The 13,346-nt window shown below is 45.3% G+C and overlaps 1 protein-coding gene across 1 annotated transcript in view; it reads left to right on the top strand.

Moving 5' to 3' along the window:
- Positions 1-13,100, top strand: part of SLX4IP (SLX4 interacting protein) — a 185,565-nt gene extending 172,465 nt beyond the window's left edge. The window contains 3 exon segments of the mRNA XM_027118184.1: positions 7,035-7,135; positions 8,198-8,663; positions 8,665-13,100. Coding sequence (XP_026973985.1) covers positions 7,035-7,135; positions 8,198-8,663; positions 8,665-8,913 — 816 coding nt within the window. The 3' untranslated portion in view covers positions 8,914-13,100.
- The last annotated feature ends 246 nt before the right edge of the window (positions 13,101-13,346 follow it).

The raw sequence follows: 13,346 nt of genomic DNA, 5'->3' as shown, positions 1-13,346 counted from the left end.
GCTGCACCAGGGCCAGGCCTTCTCGACTCAATCCTGCCCCCAGCTAAATGTGTGGCCTTAGACACTTAATCTCCTGGGTCTCGTTCTGTCAAATAGGGACACTACCTGTCTGCCAAATACTCAGTGAGGCCCCAGTGAGATGTGGGGAAAGAATTTAATCATGTAAGTTTCCTACAGATGCAAAGCATCCTTCGCCTTCTTATAAACCCATGTGGTCTGCGCAGGTGTCAGATTTTCTTTCACAACAATGTCAAGAAAACGTGCTCAATGCTTTCCAGTTTCCAAAGTGTGTTTCATACCTCTTGCTGCATTTAACTTCCCCAAACAATCATGAACCAACTATGAGGGGCTTAAGGAACTGGCTCTGGGACAAGCCACCAAGTGGTGCTATTCCTTGGCCTCTGTCCCCTCACCTCTGTGCTCCACCTTGCATCCCAGGAGCGCTAACCTGATGTGATCAGTTCTGGGTGTGTCGTTCTGAGCAGATGTGATCACAAGGAATTCAGATACAGTCACATTATGAATGTGATTTAACAGCTATGTATTCTAATATTCTATGGATTACTTTTAAAATATCCTGGTTGGGTTATTAGCTGTTTTCGTTTGGAGTAAACAAAACAGAATCAGAAGAAACTCATGTATATAACCATGAGAAAATAGATCCAACTCTCAAAAGATAAAGACTGAATACCATGTTACTGCATTAAGTGCTTCTGTGAGAAAAATCTTAACAGCACTGAGGATCTTTTTTTTTCCCCTTCTCCCGTTACTGCCTTCATATCTGGCAGAATGTTCTACAATCCTGGAAACAAGAGTTTGGCGGGATAACTTCTGCCATACCTTCCACCCAGGGCTGTAAGGGGGGCCAGTGCACCAGGCTGCGGCAGGCAGTAGCTGGCCTGAGCTGTGACACTGGTGCCCACACAGGGTCAGCTGACATCATGGCCCCCAGGATCTATCCACCCTGGACTGATACTGATATCCTGGGGGCCTGCAGCCAGGTGCCAGGGGACTGGCAGCAACATGTTCCCAAGAAGCCATGCTGTCCGATGAGCAGTGGGATTGCATTCGTGCTGCTTGTCCACGAATGCGGCACGGTAATAAGAAAACTCCCTGCCTCCCCAAGTTGTTTTGAGGGTGTCATTGGTGAATACATGCAAAGCTTCTGAAACAGTGCCTGGAACTCAGTTGCAGGTTGACACATGGTGGCTGATCACATCCCACCAAATATGCCTGTTGCAGAGTCATCCCAGACTCACCCTCCATTACCCACCGTGCCCAGTCCAGCTACCACCCAGTTTCTCTGCTCCCCCTTTACTGCAGAACTCTCCAAAAGCATTGTCCGCACCCATGCTGGCCAGTACTGTGGCCACTGGCCACATCTGGCTATTAAGCATTTGAAGTGTGGCCGGTCAGAAATGATATACTAGAAGTGTAGAATCCACCCCAGACTTCAAAGGCAGTACGAAAATATAAACTCTCTCAATAATTGTATATGGATCACGCGTTGTAAAGGTAACATTTGGAGTTGAATAATGCATTATTGAAGTCTAATGTCACCAGTTCCCTATTACTTTTTCATGGGTCCCTGGAAGATTTAAAGTCACCTGTACAGCACAGGTCATATCTCCACTGGAGAGTGCTGGGCTCCACTCTGCCTCCACTTCACTCTTGGACACATTCCAGGTATGCTTGGGTCCCAGCGCTTCACCAAAAATAGCTTTCGTCAAGTCACCTTCCACTGGTCAGTTTTCACTCCTGAAGGCTCAGCAGCTTTTGACACGGTTGTCACTTTTAACGAAGCCATTTCTCCTCTTGCCTCCAGGGACACCATGTTATGTTGACTCTTCTCTTTCCTCACTAACGATTCCCTTTTAGTCTTCCTTCCTGAATCCTCATCTTCTCAACTTCTTTTTTCTCATCCAAACGCACTCCCACTGGATCTCGTCCAGACAGATGCCTTTAAATACCGTCTCTGTGGACTTCCCAGCTTTGTGTCTGCAGACAGAACTCTTCCTAGAAGCTGTAGCTTAGCCACCTGCTCAGCATCTCCATTCTTCATCCAGGACAGCTCTTAAAGCTTACATACCTAAAATGCATTTCTCGGTTTAACTTCCCCAAGGCCGCCCCCCCCCCCAGTACTTCCTGTATTGGTAAAGGGTGATTTCCTTCATCCAGTTGTTTAAAGCACGGATCATGGAGTTATCCTCGACTTTTTTCTTCCGCTCACTCTCTATATCCAAGCCATCAGCTTATTCTGTTGGGTCTCCCTTCAAATTGTATTTCCAGTCAAACTACTTCTCACTACCACCTGCCTCCTCCAAGACCCACCATCCTTGAATGGACCATTGCAGTATCCTCATCACTGGTCTCCCTGCTTCCACCCTTGTCCCTCTGTTATACCCAAGGTGATCCATTTAAAATACCAAGTCACTTTTCTTCTTGGAACCTTCCAATGGCCTTACCATCATCAACACACACACACACACACACACACACACACATGCACGCACCTCTTACCTGCTCCCTGACCCCTCCCCAGGTTTGAAATGCTCTTTTCAGGTGCTTGTGCAGCCCATCCTCCACTCAGGTCTGTGGGTAGAGCTTACCTTGTTACCTCCCATAGCCTTCCCTGACCACTGTATGTAAAACTGCACCCCAGCAACCCTTTAGAGGTTCATTTCTCCTCATAACATCATCACCACCTGACATTGTATGGTTTTTTGTTTGTTGTCTTCCCCACTGGGATGGAGACTCCATGAGAGGAAGAACATTTTCTGAGGGTCCATGTCCGTGTCTGCAAGGACCTCAGACAATGCTTGGTGCAGAGTTCAGTGGTGCCTGATTCGATGACTCTGCTTGGTTTTCAATTCCGTGCCCCTAAGAACAGAAGTTTAACTCTGCCGGGTATCAGAATCACTTGGGAACTTGCTAAAATGTGCGTGCCCTGATCCCACCACCCTCTCAGCCCCGAAACCCAAATGCAGTAGATTCTGGGGTAGAATCCTGGACATTTTTGAACAAGCTCCGCAGGTGATTTTTTTTTTCTTTTTTTTTTTTTTTGCGGTACGCGGGCCTCTCACTGACGTGGCCTCTCCCATTGCGGAGCACAGCCTCCGGACGCGCAGGCTCAGCGGCCGTGGCACATGGGTGCAGCCGCTCCGCGGCATGTGGGATCTTCCCGGACCGGGGCACGAACCTGTGTCCCCTGCATCGGCAGGCGGACTCTCAACCACTGCGCCACCAGGGAAGCCCTCCCCAGGTGATTTTGATGCTGCATACCTGGGCCGCTCTCTGCCCGATGCTGCCTTGGCGTGCCAGTTTACATCTGTGTACCTGCTGCTCTGCTCTCTTGAGCTTTGTTTCATGCACATCAGTAGTCCTTGAATCACCTGGGAGCCTAAATATAGATCTCCTAGCCCCACCCCAGATCTTGTGACTCAGAACTTCCAGGGATGGGTCCCAAGAATCAATATTTTTGAAAATCCCTCTGTGCCTCTGATAACAGCTAATCTTCCCACTAGCCTTTGGGAGGCCTGGGTATGTTTTATGGACTCCTTGAGGAGGATAGAAACTTAAGAGCGGGTATTTTTAATGTCTTTTTTAGGCCACCTTCACTCCCCATCCCTCATTAATCCAACAGTGTTCTGTTCAGAAGTAGTACTCAGTAAGTCACTGTGGAGTGAATGAATCCTTGGTTTATCCACAGTTGCAACTTGCTTTGTAACTTGAACATCCACTAGTATTTCTAACTACATTTCAACCCAGCTCATTCTGGTGGGTATTCTCTTTGTAGTCCTTTCTGTCCAGGAATTTAAAATATGTTTCCCAGGTCAGACCAGACAGCATTGGGGGTAATACCCACCCCCATCACCCTTAGACACTCACCTGCTCTGCCTCCCCATTGGACCTGTGCTGGGGCGCATGGGCTTTGGCTGTCCTTGACATGCGGTGCATCCACTGGTTTCCAGAGCATCCCCAGGAATGGAGGCGGGCCTGACCCCTTGCTCTGGGTGCCTGCCTGGGCTGCTCAAGCTGCTGAGGAGGGTATCTCCCTAATTAGACTTCTGGGGCCGGTGGCCTTGCTCCACTTCGGTTTGGTTGCTCCCTGGAACTGTATGTATATAGACACACCTTTACAGGTGGACGTTTTTATTTTATTTTATTTTTAATTTATTTATTTCATTTATTTATTTTTTGCTGTGTTGGGTCTTCGTTGCTGCATGCAGGCTTTCTCTAGTTGCGGCGAGCGGAGGCTACGCTTCGTTGTGGTGCGCGGACTTCTCATTGCAGTGGCTTCTCTTGTGGAGCATGGGCTCTAGGCGCGTGGGCTTCAGTATTTGTGGCTCACGGGCTCTAGAGCTCAGGCTCAGTAGTTGTGGTGCCCGGGCTTAGTTGCTTCACGGCATGTGGGATCTTCCCGGGTCAGGGATCAAACCCGTGTCCCCTACATTGGCAGGTGGATTCTTAACCACTGTGCCACCAGGGAAGTCCCTACAGGTGGCCATTTTTAAAACCAAAACCAAAAGTATTACCAAAGGTAAATAAATAAATGGGGGGAGAGGTGACCAGGGAAAGATAGTTGCAGCATTTTCTTCCTTAGCTAGACTCAGAGCTAGAGTCCAGGTTGTGAAGAATCATTGATGATTGATGCTGACCCATAGCAATCCTCTTGGTTAACCCGTTTCTTAAATCCTGAGTCCCCGTGCAGTGCTCACTCTGGACTTTGGATGGCCTGCCCATAGCCTTCTTGAATATGTTGGGTTTGTCTGTACTCTTTGCAGAAGATGTCAGGGTCGTTAGTCACACAGAATCGGAAAAGCAGCAGTGTCATCCGGGTAAGCCCTGGAGGCACTTGCCACCTCAGCCTTAAGACTTTTGCTTCTGTATAAGCCACGGTTGCATTTTGATGCCAGATGTGAGAAGCCATTAGTAATCAGGACAAGTCCCTTGGGAAGTCCTGCTCCGAGGTGGTAGCTGCTTCCTCTGGAATACTTGTTTGGGGGGCACCGGAGGCTGCGATTTAGTGACAAAGGGGAGTGAATTAACCCTAAAATGTAAGAGTGAGAGATTTCTAATGAGATCTGACAGTTCAGGGGCTGAAGGAGTCTAATCTCCTTTCTCCCCTGCCCACCCAGTCTTCATACAAATGTAAATATGCCTCCTTCAACAAATTGCCAAATGTGGTTTTAATTTGGAAGCGGGAGACTCTGCCTCACCTTTTTCTTTGTTCTTTTTCTTTTCTTTCCTTCTTTCTTTCTTTTTTTTTTAAACACGAAGTCACAGGTTTTGTACGTTTTGAGCTGGACATTTCCTTCTGTCACACTGTCACTCTTTCTGTTGTTGTTTTCTTCCAAGGACATTTCCCCCATTGTTTGTTGTCAGAGGACTTCGGGAGGAGAGTCGATTGTCCTTTGTTTTTTAGAGATGTTTTTGAAGTTCCCATAGGAAATGCAGAGTGCTCTCTAAGCTTAAAAAATATATAAATAAATAAATAAAGGCAGCGGTTGAATCGAATATGAGATGCAAAGAGTGTCACTATCACAGCATCATATGTTATGTGGTCTGTGCAGTATCCATTGTTGTTATTTATGACCCTGTCTGCCTCCATTGTGGACTTCTTCCAGCCTTGGGGAATTTACATCATTCCTAATAGCAAAAGGCTTTCTGGTTCCCACAGAGTTGTTCAAAGCCTGACTCATGCTCCTTATGTTAATTGTTCAGCTCTGAAAATACAGCACTTACAGGGTGTGGTTGTAAGGGGGAGATCTACTGTACTTATAGGGCATGTTTAGAAGTGTTTCACACATAAATCTCAATCTCTTTCTCTGTCATTTAACTTTTAAACTAGTCCTTTTTAGTCATCTAGTAAGTCTTAGGGAAAAGAAAAGGGACAAGCATCAAAATGCAGTATAATCCAATAAAACCTATTGTATTCTATTCACTGACTCTTCAAACTGACTTGGGTCATAACTGGACATGACTCTGAGTGACATTGGTCCAGGTCTGAACCATAGGCAGAGTTAGTGAGAGCTAAAGGCTGGTACTTAGTGGCTCAGGGCAGTGATTGTACGAAGCTCATGGCATCACTCTGTGGGACACCCGGGCATCACACTGCTGGCTGCCGCCTACCAGGCTCTCTGGGGCTGTCATTCTTAATTCCAGTGTAGGTCTAAAGCTAGGACCTACTGGTACCTTACCAACACCATTCCTTGTAGCAGCAACATTTTACTGTGGAATTGGCTGGAGAAGGGTACTTAGAAACGTACCAGAAAATAAAAGAAGTTAACACCTTTTCTGAATGATCTACATGCTAACAAAAAGGAAACAACTTTCCAAAAGTAAGAAATGGGTCAATGTTGGTGATGGTTGGGAGGTTTTTACGTTTTATAATTGCTTCCTTATGAAGCTTCCATGGGAATATATAAGGATAGATAGATAGATTACCTAAGAATTATCTAAAACCATGTTAGTGCTGTCAGTTTAAGGAAAAAAAAAAAACCTCCCAGTTTTTTAGTAACCAAGATTACAAACTCCAGTTTTCAAAGTACCCGTATTGAAAGGCTTAACTCTTGACACTGTCTTGAGTATTGCAAAAGCCATATTTTGCATTTTTGTCAATAGAGAAAATGTAAGAATTCTGAGGCTAATCAGGGTACAGACCACTGTGCCACCAGGTCTCTCCGGAAGGTCAGGCCCACAGTCACACGGCTGCCTGGCTACTGACCCTGGGGCGTCGTCACAGGGCCACAGAGATATCAGATAGTGGACGAGAGTTCCCAGATGTCTTGGAATCACCATCTTGCACGTTTGTGGTGCACGTTCATGTATGAAACATGTGCTGGGAAGCCAAGGGAAGTGACAATTTACCCAAAATTTCTAAACTAAAAAACATTAGAAAAGCTTAACATGACGTAGTTACATCCAGTCCTCACCAAATGAAATCTGCTCACCGGGGCATTTGGAGTGGAACTGTTTTCCCTCCTGTTCAGCTAATAGATTTCTGGTTGAACTTTTGTTATCTTTTGGAATAGCCGGGAAGAGCTCTCCAAGGAGCGTCGGAGGATCGTGCTGCATGCATGGAGAGGCCGCTTCTTCCTGGCACAGAGCTCAGGAGAAACGCTCTGCAAGACCTGTAGGTCCCATGAGTTTCCTTTTCCTCCCTCTGGACTGTCTGTATGGGTTGGCACATAACACGAGGTCTAGAATTCAGCAGGAGTGCTCGGACCCTAATCACAGAAGCCCCTCTGGCGCTGACCCTACTCTAAATCACAGACTGGCTTTTCCTCCTTCCAAACTCTTTTTCTCTCACTTTCTGGACAGTGGGGAGCAAGGCCTTGCTTCATAGGTGTGTTGCAGAGAGTAATTAATGACAAGCGCCTTGAAGATGAAAAGCACCTGTTGAGGGTATTTCGTACAACTTTCCGAGCAGCCCCAGACAGATCTGAAAAAATACACTCCTTTCCTAAGGTGCCTGTTCTGACCCTCGTGTCACTGTGATAATCCTCGGGCCCCTCAAAGCAACAGTAAGAACACAGACATACGTATTGGTTCCCAGACTAAAGCTTAGGCTAAAGAAATATTTTAGTCTCAATATTTCGGGTTTGGTGGTTTAAGAAACTCCTTGCCATTCACAAGGCTCCAGTCTCTGAATTCTCCCTGGGCAGCTTCTATCCTGCTCCTCCAAGTGAATTGCACACTTACTTAGAGTGCAGTTTACATTATCAGTTGTATGTGTGTTGTAGAAAGGGAGTTTGTGTATGTACAAGCATGTTCTTATACACACACACACACACACACACACACACACACACAGAGCCTGTGCTTTGGATGTATTTGAGCATTTACTTCTGGGAAAAAAATCAATGTATTAAATGTAGGCAATATTGATCTTTAACATCTGAAATGAATGCCTCTCAGCCTTAGTTAAAATATGAACTCCATCATAACTCCATTGATAACCCAGTGATCGATAAATAAAGTGTGTCCTTGTGTACTGGAAAATGTGATGGCTCTTGCTTGATCTGGTCTGCATGTAAATATACACTTGGGGATTTTCCTAGATTGGCCAAGGGGTGAGGAGAAGGGAGAGTAGCACATGCGTCCTGCTTCAAGTGTAAGAAGTGTGACAAGGGGGACCTGGAGGAAACCTGGCCATTACAGCTTTACAAAACAAAAAAATCTTTCTTTGTTTTAGTGTGAACAGAACTGAAACAAAAAGGAGCATCGTGAGCAAATCACGGAGCAGCAGGAACAGTGTGGGAACATCCAGTGACTCAGTGATTGCGGAGGTAGCACGGAAGAGGGGGGACAGCCAGGCCCCATCCGGTCCCCCGTCCAAGGGACAGGCGAAGGCTTACATAAAGGCAGCTGAGAGCCACCGGGGGCTTCCTGTTCCAAAGCTGGAGAAAGTTCATCAGCCCCCGCCAGAAGGCACCAGCAGCCAGCAGAAACCTCATCCTGGGACGCGGTTAGAGACGGGGCTTCTTCGCGGGAGCCCTGTCTGTAGCTGTGAGTCAGCATTCCCGGGTCCAAAACAAAGTCCACGAGGGGCCAGAGCACAACAGAAACGCAGGAACCGCGGCTCTGTAGAAGACGCCGACCACCGCAAGAGAGCTTCTCTTGGAAGTGATCGATTAGTCCCAAGGGAAATAATAGTGGAAAAAAAGCAAAGCTGTCAAGGTTTTGCCAACTTCAGAGCTGTCAGATCCGGGGTTACTTTTGAAACGAGATTTGGCAGAAACTGCGTCTAATGAAGAGTTGCATGCTTTGGAAAATCTCTCCTCCAGACATCTTACGAAAAATAAGCCAGGGCAGGCACGGCAAACTGGCTCAGCCACAAACACTGAAAGATTAGCTACGACTCAGGGCAGCCCAAGCAAGAAAAGAAAGAAGTACGAAAGAGGCCACTAACTTACGGAAGAAGATTGCAAACTCGTAGTTGAGGATGTAGTGGCCAAGCCTGTGACAAACGAGCAGTGTGTCTCGATGCCGTGATTTTAAAGGAATTCAAATGATTGTTTCAAATACAAAATACATACCTGCGTTGGGGTCAGCTTTCAAAGCAGCGGCCTCCAGGAGCCTACGTGCTTGTTCTGACAGCATTGCTACTTTCTCATTCACACTTTATAACTGTCTTCAGAAATTTACTTTAACGATAAATAGCCACTCGCTTTGTTGGCAGTGACAGTGTCCATGAAGGAACCGCATGAAGAAAACAATCTTGTGCTTCCTTGTCACATCCATGTACAGACCACACGATGGGCCACAATGCTGCTGGTCAGTTCTCCTGCCCTTCAGCCTGAGGAGGGCAGCCAGCACTGGAGGAACAGGCTAGCAGTTCACACTGTCTGCCTGTGGCACCAGCACCATGATCTGAATCTGTGGAAGAAATGCAGAGCCTGGGTCCCACCCAGACCTACAGAATGAGAAACTCTGGGGGATTCTGAAACCTGCCCAGGTTCGAGAACCACCGGGCTAATTGGAGACTCCCTAGTGTTGATTCCCTCCAGCCTGGCAATTGTGGCCTCCAGCGCATCGGCAGGGGCCCACGTGTGGACAGGCACCCGTCATGCCCCCTCCAACCTGTAAAGCACCTGGGTTCAGTGTATGAGTCACTTTGTTCCCAGGTTCTTAAGCAGGGCGGCCACAGAGCCCAGGGAGCTGTGACTTTATCCTAAGAGTTGCAGGACATTTACATATAATTCAGCCCAACATTAGGGGAAGATGTGGGAGAAGCTTGTTCTTGCTTGTAGCTCAGGCATGTCCCTGCCCTTGCCGCCACCTCTAAGATTCTGGTTTAAGTTCAGGACGGACAAGAACCCAAGTGGAACTCAGTGGCCAGAGTTTGCGGTTTTCCACTTGGAAGGCTTCACAGGCAGTTTAAATTTCAAACCAGGAGCCTTCCATCTGCAGTATCACCCACTGTTGTCTCCAGTGGGCTTGCTGAAATGTCACATAGTGAATCATAGCAATGACTTATTTTGGATGGACACCTACAGTAGATTTTCTTAACCCAGTTTCATTCTAAAATAAGGAAGAAACCATATGCAGAGGCCACCCATCAAATGCATCTTTTTTCCTGCTCAACATTGGGTGGTCCTTTGAAGTAGTACCTCCCTAGTAACAAGGAAAATCAAGTATATTCCCCAAAGTGTAGGAGTTAGCAAAAAATAACCCAGAAAAAGCCCAACAATATAAAAGAATATGGAAGTAGACACAGTGTAAGTTCATGCTTAAGATTAATTAGTGGTTTCTCCCAGCTCATTGTGTCCTTCCCCACTCTCCTTTCCCCTCTTAGATTGCAGGGCAAGGCTCATTAAGAGGCAACCATATTTCATGGCATCATTTTGTGTCATGAAGCTAAGTCTTGCTTGCCATACCTGGCTGTGGATACAAGTGCTAGCCCTTTGATGTTGCAGACTCTTCTGGTAGCCTGTTCCCTTCCTATGGTCCCAGCCTCACCACCCCCACCAGGAACATGGCCCCGCCCACTGATACCCCTTCCTCTTCCCACTTAGCTTTTTTCCTGCCCCAGGTGATTCCAGTCATAGGATTCTATAGGAAAGGGAGCCCAACAGAATACCAACCACAGTGGAGCAGATTCTGCTCCTCCAGTAGGGGCAGACTACACAGGGTGGAAACCTCCTGAGAAGGTGGTAGAACATGGCCCATCCTGGGCCCCTCTCTCAGAGCGATGCGTATTCTCGGTGTGCTCTTCACTAAAGACAGGACCACAGTGTGTCACTGAATCTTCTTAAACAATTATTGGAACAGTTTAAGCAGAGAGGGCACAAATAATAACCCAGGGAATAGGCCAAGAAACAATGAGCTCCCTGGAAGAGTCTGGAATTAAAAAGAGCCATTCCAATAGCTGCTGCCTACCCCAGAACTAGGAGATATTTGAACTGGAGGCACCAGAGAAAGTTTTTATCGAGTTTTTATTTCATTAGTTAACCTAGGCCTGGTGGTTAAAGCCAATACTTACACGCTTAGTGATCGTCCTTCAAGAAAAGACTTGTTTTAGAGTTTGGTATATTTGTGGAAATAACAATGACTGTGATCTAGAGGGAAAATAGCACCCTTGGCTGTAGATAGATAGGGTCTTTCTCGCAGCCATCATGTACGTGGGATTTTTATCAGGATTAACAGAGGGAACAGCTCTCTGCTTCCGCAATAAGGCATGTGTTTGAGGAATTTTACCTTTAAGCATTTTCCTTCCACATGTCTGAAACACCCCTGGATCTCTTGGTACTTGAGTGGTTCTTTGATTCTTTGGATATTTGGAAGTACGGAGTGGAAAATGGGCTGCCAGGGTTTTTTTGTTGCTTACTAGGTGGGAAATGAAGAGTTGGTTCTCTACTGCCAGAAGTGGGTGTGTTTTGATATTCTTAATAATCTTAATAATTTCCAGCATCTGAAAATCTGAGACCCTGTCAGTATTCTTAGTTAAAAAGAATAAGTTCTTCAACCACTTACTTCATAAAGCAAATTAAATGTATAGTCAAGTTCCCGTAAGTCTAATGCTTGGAATCCAAGTCTGATGCTATGGGTCCAATTTGATTAATGTTATAACTTTGAACTCCCTAACTTTCTCGATGTCATGGCTTCTACGTCACCTCCAAGTGCTTTCAAATGACTTTTTAATAGATTGGTGGTGGGGTTTTTTTTTTTGTTTTTTTTTTTTAATGTTCGCAAATGTCTGAGAACAGTCAGAGTGACTTTTCTTACACATTTTTCTTTTCTTTGCCTCTGGAGGTTAACTGTCATCCAGATATGCATGTAAATTGCTAAATGCAAAGGAGCAAACGTTTGGGGAGAGAGGAGTAAATGCTGCAGCTTTTGTGCTCACTTATTTTAAATGAAAAAAAATAGGAAAAATGTATTTCATTTTATAAAAAGGAAGAGTCACGAACACTCTCTGTATTTTGATTTTTGGAGACTATAGCTTCTTTCTGAATGAGTATCTCAGGGTATATCTTGGGGACAACAGTGGGATCACAGTTAATTTGTTTGCTCTCAGTGTCATGTTTGGACTTTAGCATGAATTGTTGTGCCTATCAGTGGCTTTTGATTTCAGAAAGAGCTCAGAGAGAGCAGAGCACGTAAGGGAAGGAAACCTCTGTACCCAAGAGAGTGGCCTGGGATCACAGTGTCGCCGTTCCCAGTTTCCTTGAATTCCTTCTTGGCAGGACCCACTGTAATATCTCCACGGAATTCTGGTGAGTGGCCTTCCTTTGGCTTTCCTAAGAGCCAGAACCTCTCTTTTCAGTGTACTGTGCTATGGCTTGAGTATGGAAATCCTTTTAATTTCTTCTTTTATGAGGAAATTTCCATGCTTGGTTTGTCAAGACAAGAGAGTTCAAACTTTGTTATTGAAACACAAATGAATTGAAACGCGTTGCAACAAGTAAGAAATCAAAGTTAAGCTGATTTCTGTTAAACAGTTTAAAGTCTTCCTTGGTACAAAATAAATTAGGCATTGTAAAATGAAGTTAATTCAGAAAATCACTCAGGGCAGAAGTCTAACCATGTATATCATTGGTGTTACAATTTATGATGTAATTAAATTCTCAGAAATCTGCAGAACTCCCTCTAATTTGGTTTCTGTGTTTACTCAACAAGACAAGGAACAAATACATGTCAACATGTAGCTTAACAGAGGAAACTTGAGTGGATGAAATTATTGCCTTTAATTGTCGAGAACTGCTCAGCACCGGGGTTGGATTTAATCACATAAGTTGTATTATGCAGCATGATATTATCTGATGATTGCTGTTACAGTTACTTATCAAAAATCTTGTTAATTAAACAAAAATCAGTGAAACCATACATTTGGTCCCCAAGCACCTGACCAGGCAACTAAAGGTATGGATTTGACAGATCCCCAGAAGAAACTTTCTTCAGTCAAGGTAGAAAGCCAAACACTGCAGGCATCACCAGGAGAGCTCCCTTCTCCCGTTAGCCTTATCCTCTCATTTGTTTTGTTTAAACTGCTAAAATAGTTCAAATAGTTGTGCACGCCTAGGGGATGAAACTAGTATGTAGTGTAAATGAGCCTGTTTTATGAATAAAAAGTAAAATTGTTTTAAAAAAGTAAATTAGTGTATGTCACTCTTCTTTAAAGCAAGTGAATTAACCCCAAGGAATATACATTCAAAATGCCCTTTTCTGAACATGCTATCTGTAACATTATGTTCTATTGGTTGGAGACTTTTTCCGCCTTGAAGCAATTCTGAAGTTTTGAAGACTGTGTTAAAATAATCAAAGGGGCTCTTCATTTGAACCACTGGCCCTAAAGATTTAGGTCTGGAACACCCTGTGCGGGATGTTGTGATTAAATTGTC

Source organism: Aethalodelphis obliquidens, unplaced genomic scaffold (genome assembly GCF_003676395.1).
Source record: "Aethalodelphis obliquidens isolate GAN/ISIS:26980383/991018 unplaced genomic scaffold, ASM367639v1 scaffold18, whole genome shotgun sequence".
Classification (NCBI taxonomy): Eukaryota; Metazoa; Chordata; class Mammalia; order Artiodactyla; family Delphinidae; genus Aethalodelphis; species Aethalodelphis obliquidens.
Note: the sequence above shows the minus strand (reverse complement) of the source record. Positions and strands in the feature narration are given on the sequence as shown.